Source organism: Pleurodeles waltl, chromosome 6 (genome assembly GCF_031143425.1).
Source record: "Pleurodeles waltl isolate 20211129_DDA chromosome 6, aPleWal1.hap1.20221129, whole genome shotgun sequence".
In the NCBI taxonomy this organism is placed as follows: Eukaryota; Metazoa; Chordata; class Amphibia; order Caudata; family Salamandridae; genus Pleurodeles; species Pleurodeles waltl.
In genome coordinates this window covers 1,064,028,012-1,064,043,165 of record NC_090445.1, presented here as the reverse complement: position 1 = coordinate 1,064,043,165, position 15,154 = coordinate 1,064,028,012, and the positions used below count along the sequence as shown (strand labels likewise).

The following is a 15,154-nucleotide window of genomic DNA, read 5'->3' as shown; positions in this document are numbered from 1 at the left end:
TCCACCACAGCAAAGAAACCATCAAGAAAAGCCAGTTGGTAATATAAAACAAACGCCCTCAAAAATGGATTCTTTCGTGGAGACACATTCGCCTCAGAAACTCTTTAGGATCTTAAAAAAAGATTAAGTATTGTATAAGATCACAAAACAGTCAGCATCAATATCAAGGTAACTTGGGTGAAATAAACTGTATAAGATTTCAAAGAATGAAAACATACTCTAATCCTGTCAAGTCGACTTAACACATCAACATAAATTGCAATTATCAAGCCTGCATGCAAAAAAGCCATCACATTAAGGTCACACTCTACACCTCCATTTAATGTTAGAATTTTTTTTATGCTTTGAAGAGAGCAATGTGGCATCAGTTATGATTACAGTTCTCGGAAGTCGCTCTGCACCCGGGTCACAAGAAACCAAGGGTGTCTGCCCCTTTATTGTTTCTAAATTTTGAAAAAAAATAAAATATATATATATATATATATATATATATATATATAGTTAAAGTTTGGATACATACAAAAGTGCAACTATGGGAGTATTCTCAGAATCCCAAGAATAGTATAAGTAGCCAGTATTAACATATATCATTAAGGAGATCACATCAACACATGAAGCTTGCCTAGTCTACCAGGGTATTTAACTAATCATGAAGCAATACACATAAAAATTCCTCCATCAATGTAATTTCCACATTTCCTAACTTCAGATTCATATTTTAGCTTCAAGTGCCACACTGTACCTGAATTCACAAGGATGTGTTGTTTCCATTGGGCTTCCTTGACCTTCCTCAACCCCTGAATCATCAGCACTGCTGGCACAGGGACTACCTGATCTTTTCTCTGGGTCATGGGCATGTTCTGGAAGGCCGTTCTGAATTGTGTTAGTGGTGTCCACAAACCTATGCTCTAAGGGTCCAGACGCTTCTCCTCCTTCTTCTTGGCCAGCAACCTCAGTGCTACCTGAAACATGCGGCGGTTGGCCATTGCCTGCAATGTCATTGTAGCCACCACCTGCTGCACGAGCATTTGGACTCTCGGGTGTAAAGCGGTAGAAGTCCAGGGGGGCTGGAATGCCCTCGCTAAAGTTACAATTGTGATGGTCTCCGGGGGTGTTCCCCGGAGAGCGGGTCCGAAAGGACTGGTCCTGGGGCTCTGCATGGGGATCCCAACTCCGCAGGTCCAGCTGGCCATTGAGCCTGTCCATGACTTCACTCAGTGGTTGCCCAACGCTCTCCATTGATGTGTCCTTCATCTGCGGAATGCGAAGGCTCATGTTACTCAGCTCGCTTGGGTCACTCCTCAGAGCCACTCCTTCCTGTGAACCCATAACCGAAGTTAGTCCACTATCCGTATCACCAAGCGCTGCTGTAGAATCCTCAGTTTCCACTGATGTTAGAGGTGAACGGCTCACACTGTCCCCAGATCTAGGTTTCCTTTTCTTGATCCCTTTCTTCTTTTTCCCCAATCTGCAGAACAAAAAGAGCAACTTAAAAGTTTACCATAATGATAAGAATAGCTTAATAAAACACTCCTCAAACTGCTGTAAAGAAACACTCTAAACTTGGAGCAGAGGGTTGGTCTGTACCAGAGTTGAACTCTAGTAAAAACTTTACTTTCTTAGTAATAACAATCCAGACAGAGGAAGACTCAGAAAAAGGCCAGATGGATGGGTAAGAGAAAGAAGCTGTAGGTCTTGTACCTCTTATGTAAAGAAGACCTTCATAAGGTGAAGAGAAAGCTAGTGCAGCAAGGTAGAGAAGGACAGAGTGGTACAGAAGTAAAGGAAAGAGGAGAAAGTAAAGATCCAAGCATGGCAGTTTAGAAGGGATTTGCTGAAAGAGAGACAGGTCTCTTTTGGAGGGAAAGAAGTTTGATGCTTCGGCTAGGAGGCACAGGAAAGGAATTGAACACAATAAGAGGTTGAGGTTAATAGACATCCACCATCACATCAACAAGAGAAATTAATGGGAGGTGGAACTTGTGTAGTTATGAGAAAAAAATAAATGTTTACAATTGCACAGACAAAAAACAGGCAAAATAGGGATTTTCATGCAGATATGTTAAAAAAAAAACAGATAAAGAAAAGGGGTACGGGCAGTCATCTTAGAAAGTCGATTATCCAATAAATACTAATACTGTAGCAATCTTAGGTGGCGAGTTCTAATCAATAATTCTAATGAAGCTGCATTTACCACCAGCATTAACTCCCCTCCAACTATGAAGTTATTTACCTTCGGTAACACCTTATCTGGTGGAGACTAACTAGTTGCAGATTCCTTACCTTTGAGTTTTTCCCAGGTGTCAGATTTGATCTGGAAATTTTTCATGAGCAGTAACCTTGTGTGCTGATAGGTGGCGTCCATCAGCTCTGCGTAACGTCATCCATGAAAAAAGTGACGTCCATGATGCCTTTATAGGCGCCACCCCAGCGCTCTGGTGTCAGTTCCTTTTCGCTACTTTCTACTCCTGGAGTGATGACCCACGGAGAGCACCGACTACTGGTGTGGAACACTAGGGCCCTGAATGGGGAGCAGCCCTGACCCTAGAATCTGCTTACAGAGTGTGGTGACAGGATGGGTGGGTCGATAAGTAATCTGCGGCTTGAAAAAGTCTCTACCAGATAAGACATTACAGAAGGTAAGTAACTTGTTCATCTGACAGACGACTAGCTGCAGGTTACTTACCTTTGAATAGATACCCAAGCAATATCTCCCTAGAAATGGGTCTAAGAGACAGATTTTAGACTAAAAAGTCCTGCAAGACAGAACAGTCAAACTGCCCATCCTGACAGGCCTGATTGTCCAGGCAGTAGTGCTTGGTGAACGTGTGCAACGAGGCTCATGTTGCTGCCTGACAGATGTCCGGGACTGGAACTCCACATGGGAACGCTGGTGGAATAAGCACGCATACTCTCAGGAGGTTATTTTTGGCCAATTTGCAGCAGATCTTAAGGCAGGGCACAATCCAATGGGAGATGGTCAGTTTCGCGCAGCCCTTCTCTTCTTCGCTCCAACATATCCCACAAAGAGTTGGTCGTCCTCCCGGAACTCTTTTGTGCAGTCAAGCTAAAACAACATGCTCTTTTTGGGTCCAGACAGTGAAGTTGCTCCTCTTCCTTGGAAGGATGCGGCGGAACGTAAAAAGTAGACAGGGTGATGGATTGGCTTCCATGAACTGGGGTAATGAGTTTTGGCAGAAAAGAGGCCCTAAAACACACAACCAGCTTGTCTGGACAGATGTCAGATATGGAGTCTTTGATGGTAAGACCTGAAGCTTGCTGACCCTCCGGGCTGATGTTATTGACTCTAGAAAGGCTGTCCTGATGATAAGAAGCCAGAGGGGACAATTATGCAGAAACTCAAAGGAAGCACAAATGAGGTAAGTGAGCACAAGAATAAGGTCCCACTGAGGCATAACGAATGGAAACAAACAAATTAATTACCTTCGGTAACACATTATCTGGTAGAGACATATTCTAGTTGCAGATTCCTTACTTTAGTATTTCCCCCAAGCGTCAGACTGGATCCGGAGGTTTTTCTTTGAGCAGGACCCTTGTATGCCATTAGGTGTTATAGGTCGACTCCGAGTCCATCACTGGCATCGTGGTCGCCAGGATGACATCGCAGTCTTATATAGGGGCCTCTCCGGCGTGCTGAAGTCAGTTTCTTTTCACAACTTTCTACAACAATAGTGCAGAGCCATGAAGAACACGGTGCACCAGAACTAGGGCCCTGAAAAGGGGAATCCATGTGCCTAGAAATCACTTCGCAGTGCAGGGAAGATAGGCGGGTCAGTAAGGAATCTGCAACTAGAATATGTCTCTACCTGCTAATTTGTTACCGAAGGTAAGTAACTTGTTTATCGGACAGAGACTTCTAGTTGCAGATTCCCAAGCAATACCATCCTGAGCAGTGGGCTGCGAACTAAGATCATACTAGAAAGTCCTGCATGACCGAACGAGCAAAGTAGCCATCTCTGCAGACCTTACTGTCCAGGCAGTAATGCTTTGTGAACATGTGCCGAGATGCCTGTAGGAAAGTACCCTCTTTTTGGCATTGTTACCCCCTCTTTTTGACTGCTGTCAGTATGCTTTGACTGTATGCACTGGGATCCTGCTAATCAGGACCCCAGTGATTGTGCTTTCTCCCTCTAAATGTGGTTGCTTAGGACTTTGCACACCCCACAATTGGCATACTGGTGCCCCCATACAAGTCCCAAGTATATGGTACTAAGGTGCGCAGGGCATTGGGGCAGCAGGGGTTCCTCATGGGCTGAAGCATGTATTGTGCCACCTGGGGGAGCTCATGCAAAATGTGTCTGTAATACTGCCATTGCAGCCTGCGTGAAAAGGTGCATGCAACCTTTCACTACAGGTCACTGCACCAGGTCACTGTAAGTTCACCCCTATGGTAGGCCCTTCTAGTCCAGAAGGCAGGGTGCAGGTACCTGTGTCTGAGGGCACCCTTGCATGAGCAGAGGTGCCCCTAAGAACCCCAGCTCCATTGCACTGGACTTCGTACGAGTGGGGAAGCCATTTTACCCGTGTACTGGACATAGGTCTCTACTTGTGTCCAGCTACATAATGGTAACTCCAAACCTGGGTATGTTTGGTATCAAACATGTCGGAATCATACCCCAATACTGCTGCCAGTGCTGGTTGTATGATTCCAGGTACTATGGGTGCTCCTTAGAGGACCCCCAGCTTTGCTCCTACGAGTCTTCTGGGGTTTTACGGGCAGCCTGCGCTGCTGCCACCCCTCAAACAGGTTTCTGCCCTCCTGCGGCTTGACCAAGCTCAGACAGATGAAGGCAAAAAGGAGAATTTCCTGTTGGAGAGGGAGGTAACACCCTCTCCCTTGCAAATAGGTGTTACGTGTCTTGGGAGGGATAGCCTCTCCACGCCACTGGTATGCTTTGAAGGGCACATTTGGTGCCCTTCTTGCATAAACAGGTTTGCACCAGTCAAGGGACCACCGGTTCCTGCTCTGGCACAAACCTGGACAAAGGAAATGGGAGTGACAACCCCCCTGTCCTGCACCACCCTAGGGGTGGTGCCCAGAGCTCCTCCAGGTGGCCACTTGATTCTGCCATCTTGAATCAAAGGTGGGCAGAGGCTCCTGGGAGCATCTGAGTGGCCAGGTCAGGTAGGTGACGTCACAGCCCCCTCCTGAAAGGTGGTCAAACTGCTAGGAGGCCAATCCCCCTTCCTGGGCTACTTAGGGTCTCCCTCTTGGGTGGCTTCTCAGATTCAAAGTGCAAGATTCCAGCAGGACTCCTACTCATCGTTTACTTCATCTTCTGGCCACTGGGACTGCAACTGAACCCTCAAGGAACCTACAAATCTGCAACTACAGCAACGACTTTGCTCTGCAACATTGTTTCTCCGCTCCTTCCAGCAACTTCAACATTTCCCCAGCTGTGCATCCTCTGAGGGTGGCGAGTCTTCAGCCTGCACAAAACGTAAGAAGGAATCTCCCTGGGACGTCGACCGGCTATGTGTATCTGCTCTCCTCCGTAAATGCATGGATCCTGCATCACAGGTGGTTGGCAGGAGTGGTCCCCTTGGTCCTCTCTACTTGCTGTCCAACTTGGGGGACGATAAGCCCTTGCCTCTACTTGCAGGACAGTACTCCTGTGAACTGCAACTCTTGCAGCCACCAAGGCTTGTTTGCTCCTCCTCCAAGGGATCTTCAGGCTCTGTGTAGCACCGGCCCCCAGCACTCCTTCCTGCAAAACACAGACTCCTACCTACTGCTCCAGCGACTCCTCTTCAGGTGTGCTGAGTGGGCCTCACTGCGACTCCTGTGCCTGTTGCCATTGGGTTGCCTGTGGGTGCTGCCTCCTCTTCTTGTGACTCTCCCAGCTGCTGAGGGTCACCCAGGACTCTCCTCTGTGGGTCAAGTCCCCTGGGCCTTGCTGGTCCTCTTCAGCCTTGCAAATCTTCTTCTCCATCTCTTGCATTTGCCAAGGCTTGTGGTGGTTTTCTAGCACCACTAACCAACTGCATCTTGACTGCTGATGTCGGACATCACTTGCATCACTTCTGGGTATTTTCTTCATCTCCTGTACTGCACTGCTGACCTTCTTCGTCCACCGTCGACCTGGTCCTGCATCCACAGAAGGGTGGGTAGTGGCTCCTGCCACAACCGGACACTCCATCATGATCAGGACTTGGTTCCCTTTCTTAACAGGTCATTCTCTGTCAGGATCCACCTGTGGGTCCTTCCAGTCTTGGTTGGGTCTTGCACACAGTGCTTAATTTGTGCTTATTGTTTTCGGTGCTGAGCACCGGCACTTATTTTTGAGGGCCGGCGCTTATTCTTCTGCCTCAAGTATTTGCTGCGAGCAAAAGACACATATGGGAAAGACGGAAGAAGCGAAAAACGAAAAAGCATCACAAAGGTAGAAAGCAAAAATCTGCCAGAGTGACCTGAAGGGGCACCGAGTGTCTTTAAATGGATTGAAGAGGCCCGAGATGGCTTCAGGATTACGCTGCCACAGTACTCCGTGCTCGCACATTTAAATGCAGCAGCTGCGTTTTTAAGAGGAGGGCTTTGGGCACCGGCATGTTTTTAATTTACAAATTAAACACTGGTCTTGCGTAATCCTTTTCTAAAGTCCTCCTGCTGGTTTGGGGGAAAACCAGGTACTTACCTCTCTCTCCTGCTCGCTGGAGGGTCACATTGGTACTCACCTCTTGCGGTTCCCAGTTCCTCCAGTTCCCTTCTACTGATTCCACTTCCTTGGGTTTCGACTTCCTTGGGTGGGGGACTGCCTTTCACATTACACTTTTTTAGTATATGGTTTGGCGCTCCCCGAGCGCCCTCACTTTTGTCAGTGCCTACTGCTTTCTATGCTCTTTACTGATTGCTAATGTGTATATAACAGTGTGTTTACTTACCTCCAGTTGACTGCCTATTCAATATTCTAGTATTTGTGTTACCCAATTAAAATACCTTTATTTTTGTAACGCTCTGTGGTTCTTTCATGTGTGAGAGTGCTGTGTGGCTATAGTGGTATTGCATAAGCTTTGCATGTCTCCTATAAAAGGCTTGGCTGCTCATCCACAGCTACCTCTAGAGAGCCCTGGCTTCCTAGACACTGCCTACACCTCACTAATAGGGGATACCTGAACCTGGTATAAAGTGATAACAACATAGGTGCTCACCACACACCAGGTCGGCATCCTACATTGGTGGTGCAGAGGTAGGATAAGACACCTGCAATTGCCTTACAACTTTGTCACTAGCCACTTTCCACAGGAAAGACCATTACTGGTTGTTAGGTACACACTGTACTTAGTTATCAGGATTTCTAGTCTCCTAGTTTGGGTAAGCTGGTGGTCTAGCATAGCCCTTGCTCCAAACTCTTCTAGGGAGCCTAGATGTTAGAGTAGTCAGGTGCACCCACATCACTTTAGCAAGATGTCTTCAGTAGAGGACACCATCGAGGCCCCAGACTCTCACTATGAGAGTCTTACTTTCCAAGAGTTGAGGGAGATGTGTACTTCCAGGAAACTAAATTCAGGGAGAAATCCCAATAAAAGTCTACTTCTGGGGTTACTCCTTCAGGCTGGCCAGGACAATAAAGGCAGCCAGGAGAACGAGGAAGTGGAAACTGATCCTCCCATCCTAGATAGGGTAGATTTAAGCTACACTGAGGGGGCCAGGAAGAATCTGGGGAACACCACAGCCCTGTTAGGAGCACTGCAGGTAGTGAGAAGTGGGCTCATTCCAGTAGGCCCACCTTTACTCCTAGAGGGTTGGTTCAGAGAGTTCCCAGAAGGAGGGACAGATCCTCCTCTCTCAATACCCATGTCTTCTCAGTATCTGAGGGGACCCAAGGCTACAACTCAGGAGAAGATTCCTTGGATAGGGAGCTTAGGAAACAGACGTTGGAGGAGGCCAAGCTGAGGCTGCAACAGCAAGAGCTAGCCTTAGACAAGGAGGCCCTAGCAGTGGAAAGGGAGAGAGACAGGATTTGGGGTTAGCTCCCCATTGTGGCAGCAATCTTAGCTTTAAGAACACCAGGGTCAGGGAGGAATCCTATGATTTTAAGAACCTGAGCAAGAGAGTCCCACCTTACAAGATGGGAGATATTAGTAAATTATTCACTGCTTTGGAGAGGGCTTGTAAAGTACAGAAGGTCCCCAAGCACAGTGGGCAGCAATCTAGTGGCTCTCCTTCTCTGACAAAGGCAGAGACCAACTCCTCACTGTCAGAGAGGAAGATGCAGATGATTATACATCACTCAAAAATGCACTTTTTTGATGGTTTTGGTTTACCACTGAACAGTACAGGATTAAGTTCAGGGAAACCAAAAAAGAGTCCTCCCAAGATTGGATAGTTTTTCTGGACTGCTCTGTTAAAGCTCTGGAAGGCTGGTTGCATGGGCGCAAAGTGAGTGAGAGGACATTTTGAATAACGGTACTTATGTTCAGCTGCATCAATACCTGGTATGACCTCTCCCCAAGAATTGGGAAAGAAGGCAGACAAATGGGTTCATACCAGGGTTAGTAGGATGACTTACACAGTGGGCGACAACAAAAAAAAGGAAGCAGGCAAGCATCAGGACAAAGGTGGGGACAAAGATAAAACAAAAGGGTCTTCAACAGGCACACAAAGCTCTTCTGGGGGTGGGACAAAATCATCTTCCTTTTCCTCCTCCTTGAAGAAACCTTGGTGCTACATGTGTAAGCATAAAGGCCATAGGGTAGGGGACAGCACCTGTCCTAAGAAAGGCACCAAGCCCGCTACCACTACTAATACTATTTCTACTCTTAAAGCCACTAGCAATAGTAGTGGTAACAGTAACAATAGTAATCAGTCCAAAAGGGTAGCTGGGCTCACCTTGGGGACTGTAGTGGGCTCTGGGCTAATCACGGAGACCACTGCGGCTGTGTTGGTCGCTGATGGGGGCATTGACTTTGCCACCCTAGCTGCCTGTCCCCTTAATATGGTTAAGTACAGGCAACATCCCTCAATCAATGGTGTTGAGGCTGAGGCCTACAGGGACAAAGGTGCTTGAGCAACACCTACTTGGTCACATGTACCAAGTGTCTGATACTCACAATAACACTTTGTGTCACACCATGGCAGTTATTGACTTTAGCCGGGGTGTAGAAGGGGGGGGGGGGGGGTTACTCGCCCTTTAAAGGTTGCAGTGTCCTATGACCTACCTGTAGAATGTCTGATAGGTAATGACTTGGAGACTACAGCTTAGGCTGAAGTGGAGTTGGAGACCCATGCAGCAATGCTGGGCATCCCTGGGCATACCTTTGCCCTGACCACAGCACAGGCCAAGAAGCAAAGGAAACAGGAAGCCATGAAGCCGCCTCAAACATTTGCCCAGGAGACTCCTCAAAAAGAAGAGCAGAAAGGGTAAAAAGGTACCCCCTGCTCCAACTTCCAGTGAAGATTCTACTCCTCAGGGAGAGGAATCTACTCCTTGTGTGGAACCTACTCCAGAGGATATCAAAGCTGACACAGTTGAGCGCTTGGGTGCAGGGGGGGGCACCAGGGAGGAACCCAGTTTGGAACAGAAAACCTGTCTTACACTGGGAGGCTTAAGGCAGGAAGCTGCAGCAAAAGACGCAGGGAATGTCAGTGGCACCCATAACAAGTTCTGGGATAACAGCCTCCTTTACTAAGCAGCAAGGGACCCTAAACCTGGTGCCACCAGGAGACTGGTCATTCCTCTGAAGTTCAGGGAGTTCCTGTTAACTCATGCACATGACATTCCCCTTGCAGGCCACTTGGGGCAAAGCAAGACTTGGGACAGGCTTGTCCCTCACTTTCATTGGCCCCACATGTCTGAAGACACGAAGGAGTTGCGTTGCTCTTGTGTCACTTGCCAAGCCAGTGGCCAGAGAGGTGAGGCTCCAAAGTCTCCCTTAATTCCATTACCAATGGCTGGGGTACCCTTTAAGAGGGTTAGGTGGACATTGATGCCCCCCCCCCCCCTCCGGTGCCCCTACAGGCTCTGGGAATAGATTTATACTGGTGGTGGACAATTGCCGTCAGGTATCTGGAGGCCATTCCTCCTAGGATCACTACAGCTCCTCCTGGGAATTTTCTCAAGGGTGGGTTTGCCTAAAGAGGTGGTATCAGACAGTTGTGCAAACTTCATGTCTGCTTACCTTAAAGCCATGTGGAAGTAATGTGGTGTCACTTATACATTCACCACTCCTTACCATCCTCAAACCAATGTATTAGTTAGAGAGGTTTAACAAAACCCTCAAAGGCATGATAATGAGACTCTCAGAGAAACTCAGAAGGAGGTGGGGTGTCCTGTTACCTTGCCTCCTCTTTGCCTATAGGGAGGTTGCTCAAAAAGGAATGGGCCCCTTTTAACTTTGTGTGGACACCCTGTTAGGGGTCCCCTTGCACTTGTGAAAGAAGGCTGGGAGTAACCTCGAAAGCCTCCAAAATAGGACATTGTGGACTATGAATAAGGCCTCAGATCTAGGATGGCCATTCATGAAGAGGGCTTCCACAAATCTTCAGGCCAGCCAAGAAAAGCAAAAGCAATGGCATGAACAGAAGGCTGTGCTGACTGTGTACAAGCCAGGATAGAAGGTGTGGGGCCTGGAACCTGTGGCTTCCAGTGCACTCCAAGACAAACTGAGTGGACCACACATTATTGTGGGGAGAAAGTTTGAGGTCACCTATCTGGTTGACCTAGGCACTCCTAGATGCCCCCACAGGGTGCTTAATGTGAACCGGCTGAAGCCCTATTATGATAGATCTGACATGACCGTCCTCAAGGCAACTGATGAGGGACAGGAAGAACAGTGTGACCCTTTCTTGATCTCTTCTCCCACAATACAATGGATGGCTCAGTAGATGGGGTTGTACTTGCAGACTGCCTCTCTAACTCACAAAAAGATGACTGCAGAAATCTCCAAAGACAGTTTTCTGAACTGTTCTCTCTGACCCCTGGACAAACTAAATGATGGGAAGACACCACTAACACAGCCTGTCAAAAGTGAAATCTACCAGCAGCCTGATCGTGTCAGGAAGAGCATCAAAACTGAGGTGCAAAAGATGTTAGACCTAGGAGTTACAGATGGTACCCATCTATAGGCATGTTGATTAGGGGTGCCTTGATGTCCCTGGAGAAATCTGTGGACCTCATACACTCATTCAATAGCGTATACTAAACAACCGGTGGTGTTTAGGTCTAAATGGACGACAAACTTAGCCATCCCCAGCAATCCTGAATAGTTTGGGCTCAGGAGGCTTGTACGTCTTCTGGGACTGCTGGTAAGATCTCACCACCCATGTTGAAGAGTGCATGGGTGCAGCATCCTAGGAGGCAGCTGGCGCTCTCTGACTTCAAGGCAAGGTTGACAACTAAAAAAAATGTTTGCCAAACATTTACATACGTTTGCAGAAGGAGTCTGAACAGAGTTAGGGGTAACTCTACTGGTGGAGACCTGCACCATGAAACTCTCAAATTTTGGATGCTGGTTTAAAAAAATCAGGGTGATCCATGGTGATGTGAAACTTGGTGATTGACCCAGAGGGCCAGAATATAGTTTTGCCAAAGTGCTCAAGAGCAGATCAGTAAGGGCCTCACTGGAGACCACAGGAGATAAGAGATTTGGTCCATGCCTGGCCAGGCCGAAGGACTTCAGTAAGAACATTAGTTTTTACTTTCATAGTGGGGAGGTCAAGGATTTTAGCAGCTCTTCTAATCGCTGTGACAACCGATGTACTCTCCTCAGCTGAGGTCCAGGAAAAACTAGCCCAGTACCAGTTGAAATATCCAGCAGACTGGGCATCTTGCAGGTCAATATAACGGTTTTCCTCAACACAGGGTTGGGCAAACTCGAACCCATCACCAAAGGCAGGCCAGGGGATGCTGGAATTGTACTGCAAATGTGTCATGTGGCCTCTGTAAATGCTTCAATCTACTGCAATGCCACTGACGGACCTGAAAGTTTGGGAAGCATCAGAACTAGTGTTGCAAACAGTTCCTCAGGCAAACGAGACCAAAAGCCATGGTGACGCCCCTCCTTCTCTGGAAACGGAGCGTGGAACTAAGGGGTTGAATCCCACTTGGACTTCTTGTGTTGCTTTTTGGACTTACCTAGAGACTTTGTCCACAAAGCAGATCTGTCACAGGAACGACTTCAGGAACAGGAGTGGGTCTGCACTCTAAGCTTTGACTGTAGGGTGGAAGCTGCATGGAGTCTTTTAGAAGCGGACTCCAAGATCACTAAAACGTTTTATACTACTGCCCATTTCCCTGTAATAGTGAAATCAAAATCCACCCTGCAACTCTCCAAATAACTATTTACCCATGATATGAAGACATATTAATAAATATGTCCTTCAACAAATGTACCTTCAATAAATTTACTTACAAACTAAATTAACAAGCTTTGGCAAATCCAATAGGTCTCACCTCTGCAAGAGCTATGGGTTACGCCTATTTTAGCTGTGCTGTACAGCCTTGTGGTTATACAGTATGTTTAAAAATGTATTATTAACTGCTATGAAATGGCTATTATTGTTTCATTACTAAGTTGTCAGTGATGGTGTGAGTTAACAATTAAAATCTGAAGTTTAACACCACCTATCAGCGTGCAGGGGTACTGCTGATGAAAATGTTTGGATCCAGTCTAAAATCTGGGGAAAATTCAAAGGTAAGGAATCTGCGGCTAGAAGTCTCTATCACAGATGAGGAATCAATTTGTGCTTTCAATCAACACATTGTCTTTAGCAACACTTACGTCAGTACTGTATCTGAATATCCTTCAAATGACACTTTCCACTTTCTCTAGTCACAAGGCACCCTGGAGATACATTCTAATATAAAAACGTTTCTAAGTTCTGAATATATACACAAAATAGAATACTAAGTATCCAAGACTGGTACTCCGCTGCCAACAAAGTTGTAGTAACCTGGGCGCTGGAGATATGAGCCCTTGAACCTTCTGTAGACTGCTTCATAGCCTATGTGTAAAGTATCAGTACAGAGGAATACCCATCGACATGTGTCCACTGCTGCAACTCATTTAATTTCTTTACTCCAGAAAACTCCACAAAGAGCTGATAGTTCACCTGATGGAACTTGGTATGATCTACGTAAAAGCTCAGAGCTCTTTTGGGGATCAATCAGTCAAGCCTTTCTTAGCTTGTCTGACATGAAAAGATGTCACTACCTTTGGCGGGAACACAGCTAGAGTTCCTAATACCAGTTTGTCCAGAAAAAAAAGGCTGTATGAAGCAGCTGAACTGACAGAAGCTCACTCATGCAAAGCTCTTATCACAACCAGAAACACCATTTTTAAGGTTAAGAAGTGTAACAGACAACTGTGCAAATGGTTTGAAAGGGTACATATTAGGAAAGTAAGAACCAAATGTAAGTCACACTGTGGCATCAAAAAATGCTTAAGCAGAAACATATGCTGTAAACATTTTAGAAATTTCATCATAACAGGGGATATGAACAAGGACGACTGGTCCAGCAAACGTAAAAAGGTTGAAGTGCCAACAAGTAACTGAACAAAACCCACTGCAAGTCCTTGCTGTGCCGAAGGTAAAATAAACAAGACATCTGGTAGGTGCTTTATCAAGCCACAAAGATATCCCAGCACCTGGTGTATTCTGATTTTGTGTAAGGACGTCTAGATACTAAAATTATATCAACAACTTCTGAAAGGAGAACAAAGGAGATCAACTGCCACTGCTGAAGCTCCATGGATGCAGATGCAGGTTGCAGAGGGCCAGGAGCAAGACCCTTTCATGCCGTTATGACAGAAGGTCATCCTGAAGCAGCAGCCTCATCATAGGACAGATGCTGAAGCCCAGAGGTTCCAGGTACCACACTCAACTGGCCAATCTGAAGCCACTAAGATTTCTTGGGCACGGTCATTCCTGATCTTCTTCAGATATCAGAGCAAGAGGTAGTGGCAGAAAGGCATAAAGGAGTCTTAGGCTCCACTCTAGATGGAATGAGTCTCAGAGAAAGCCTTATTGGGAACTTCAAAGCACAAAAGTGCTGAGACTGGGTGTTCTTCGCAATGGTGAAGAGATTAGGCTAAGATTCTTCCCATTTCTGGACGCTACCCAGCACCTCCTCTAGGTGCTATTGACATTAGAGAACTGCTAGACATCGTTGGATGAGTTTGTCCAACCAGGAATTAAGAGATCCCACAAGGTGGTTCACTATCAGGGAGATGCTCTGACGACCCAACCAGTTCCAGAGGATAAGAGCCTGCTGGAACCTGACTCAGGAACCCAACCCCATCTTGCTTATTGTTCAACCGTGTGATGGAGGTTTTGGCCATGAGCACCTGCACCATCTTCCCTTTGATAGTTGGCCTTCAAAGCTAAGCAAATTGCCTGCAACCCCAGCAACCTGATTCAGTGGCAGATCACCACCACAGACTAGACACCTCTGATCTCCATCGCTCCAAGATGGCCTACCCAAGCAGTAGTGACATGTTTGTCAACACTTAACTCTGGGTGGGATAGGGAGAGGATTCTGCTACTGACCCAATTGTGGGCAAGCAACTACCACTGCACGTTTTGTAGTCTCCTCCGAAATCTGAATGGAATCTCAAAGGTTTCCCTGGTGCTGGGCCCATTTCAGATCCCACTGCAGGGCTTGCATGTGCCATCTGGTGTGATCAGTGAAAAGGATGCAGGAGGCCAGTAGGCCAAGAACCATCACAGCCATCCTACTGAGACCCAGGACAAAGGCAGAAACATCGGGATCATAGCCCGAATTACTTGTTGGTTGGTAGTCTTGAGGGAAGGCCTAAAGTGGACTAAATGTAGGATGGCTCAGATGGAAAGAAGCCTCTAAGGAGGAGTCAGGTGTGACATTGGCAGGTTGATTGAGAACCCCAGCAATGTCAGGAGATTCACTGTGGACTGCGAGTATGTTGAGCCCACCTTCAACTGCGAGCCACTGAGATAGGGAAGACGTGTACACCTGACCTTCGAGGATGGGCAGTGACCACTGCCATCACTTTTGTTAACACCCAAGGGGAATTAGTAAGGCCGAAAAGAAGCAAGGAAAACTGAAAATGCTCGATGACCACCTTGAACAGCAGATATTGTTTGTGGGCTGACAAGACGGGGATATGAAAATAGGCATTCTATAGGTCCCAGAGACAGAGCAGATATAACCAGGGG

General features: G+C 46.9%; 1 protein-coding gene across 5 annotated transcripts in view; it reads right to left on the bottom strand.

Moving 5' to 3' along the window:
- PLEKHM2 (pleckstrin homology and RUN domain containing M2) overlaps positions 1-15,154 on the bottom strand; it is a 264,071-nt gene that overhangs the window by 88,936 nt on the left and 159,981 nt on the right. For all 5 annotated transcript variants that reach the window (XM_069240042.1, XM_069240043.1, XM_069240038.1 and 2 more), the window contains one exon: positions 743-1,468. In XM_069240042.1, the coding sequence (XP_069096143.1) occupies positions 743-1,468 (726 nt within the window). The remainder of the gene's footprint in view (positions 1-742; positions 1,469-15,154) is intronic.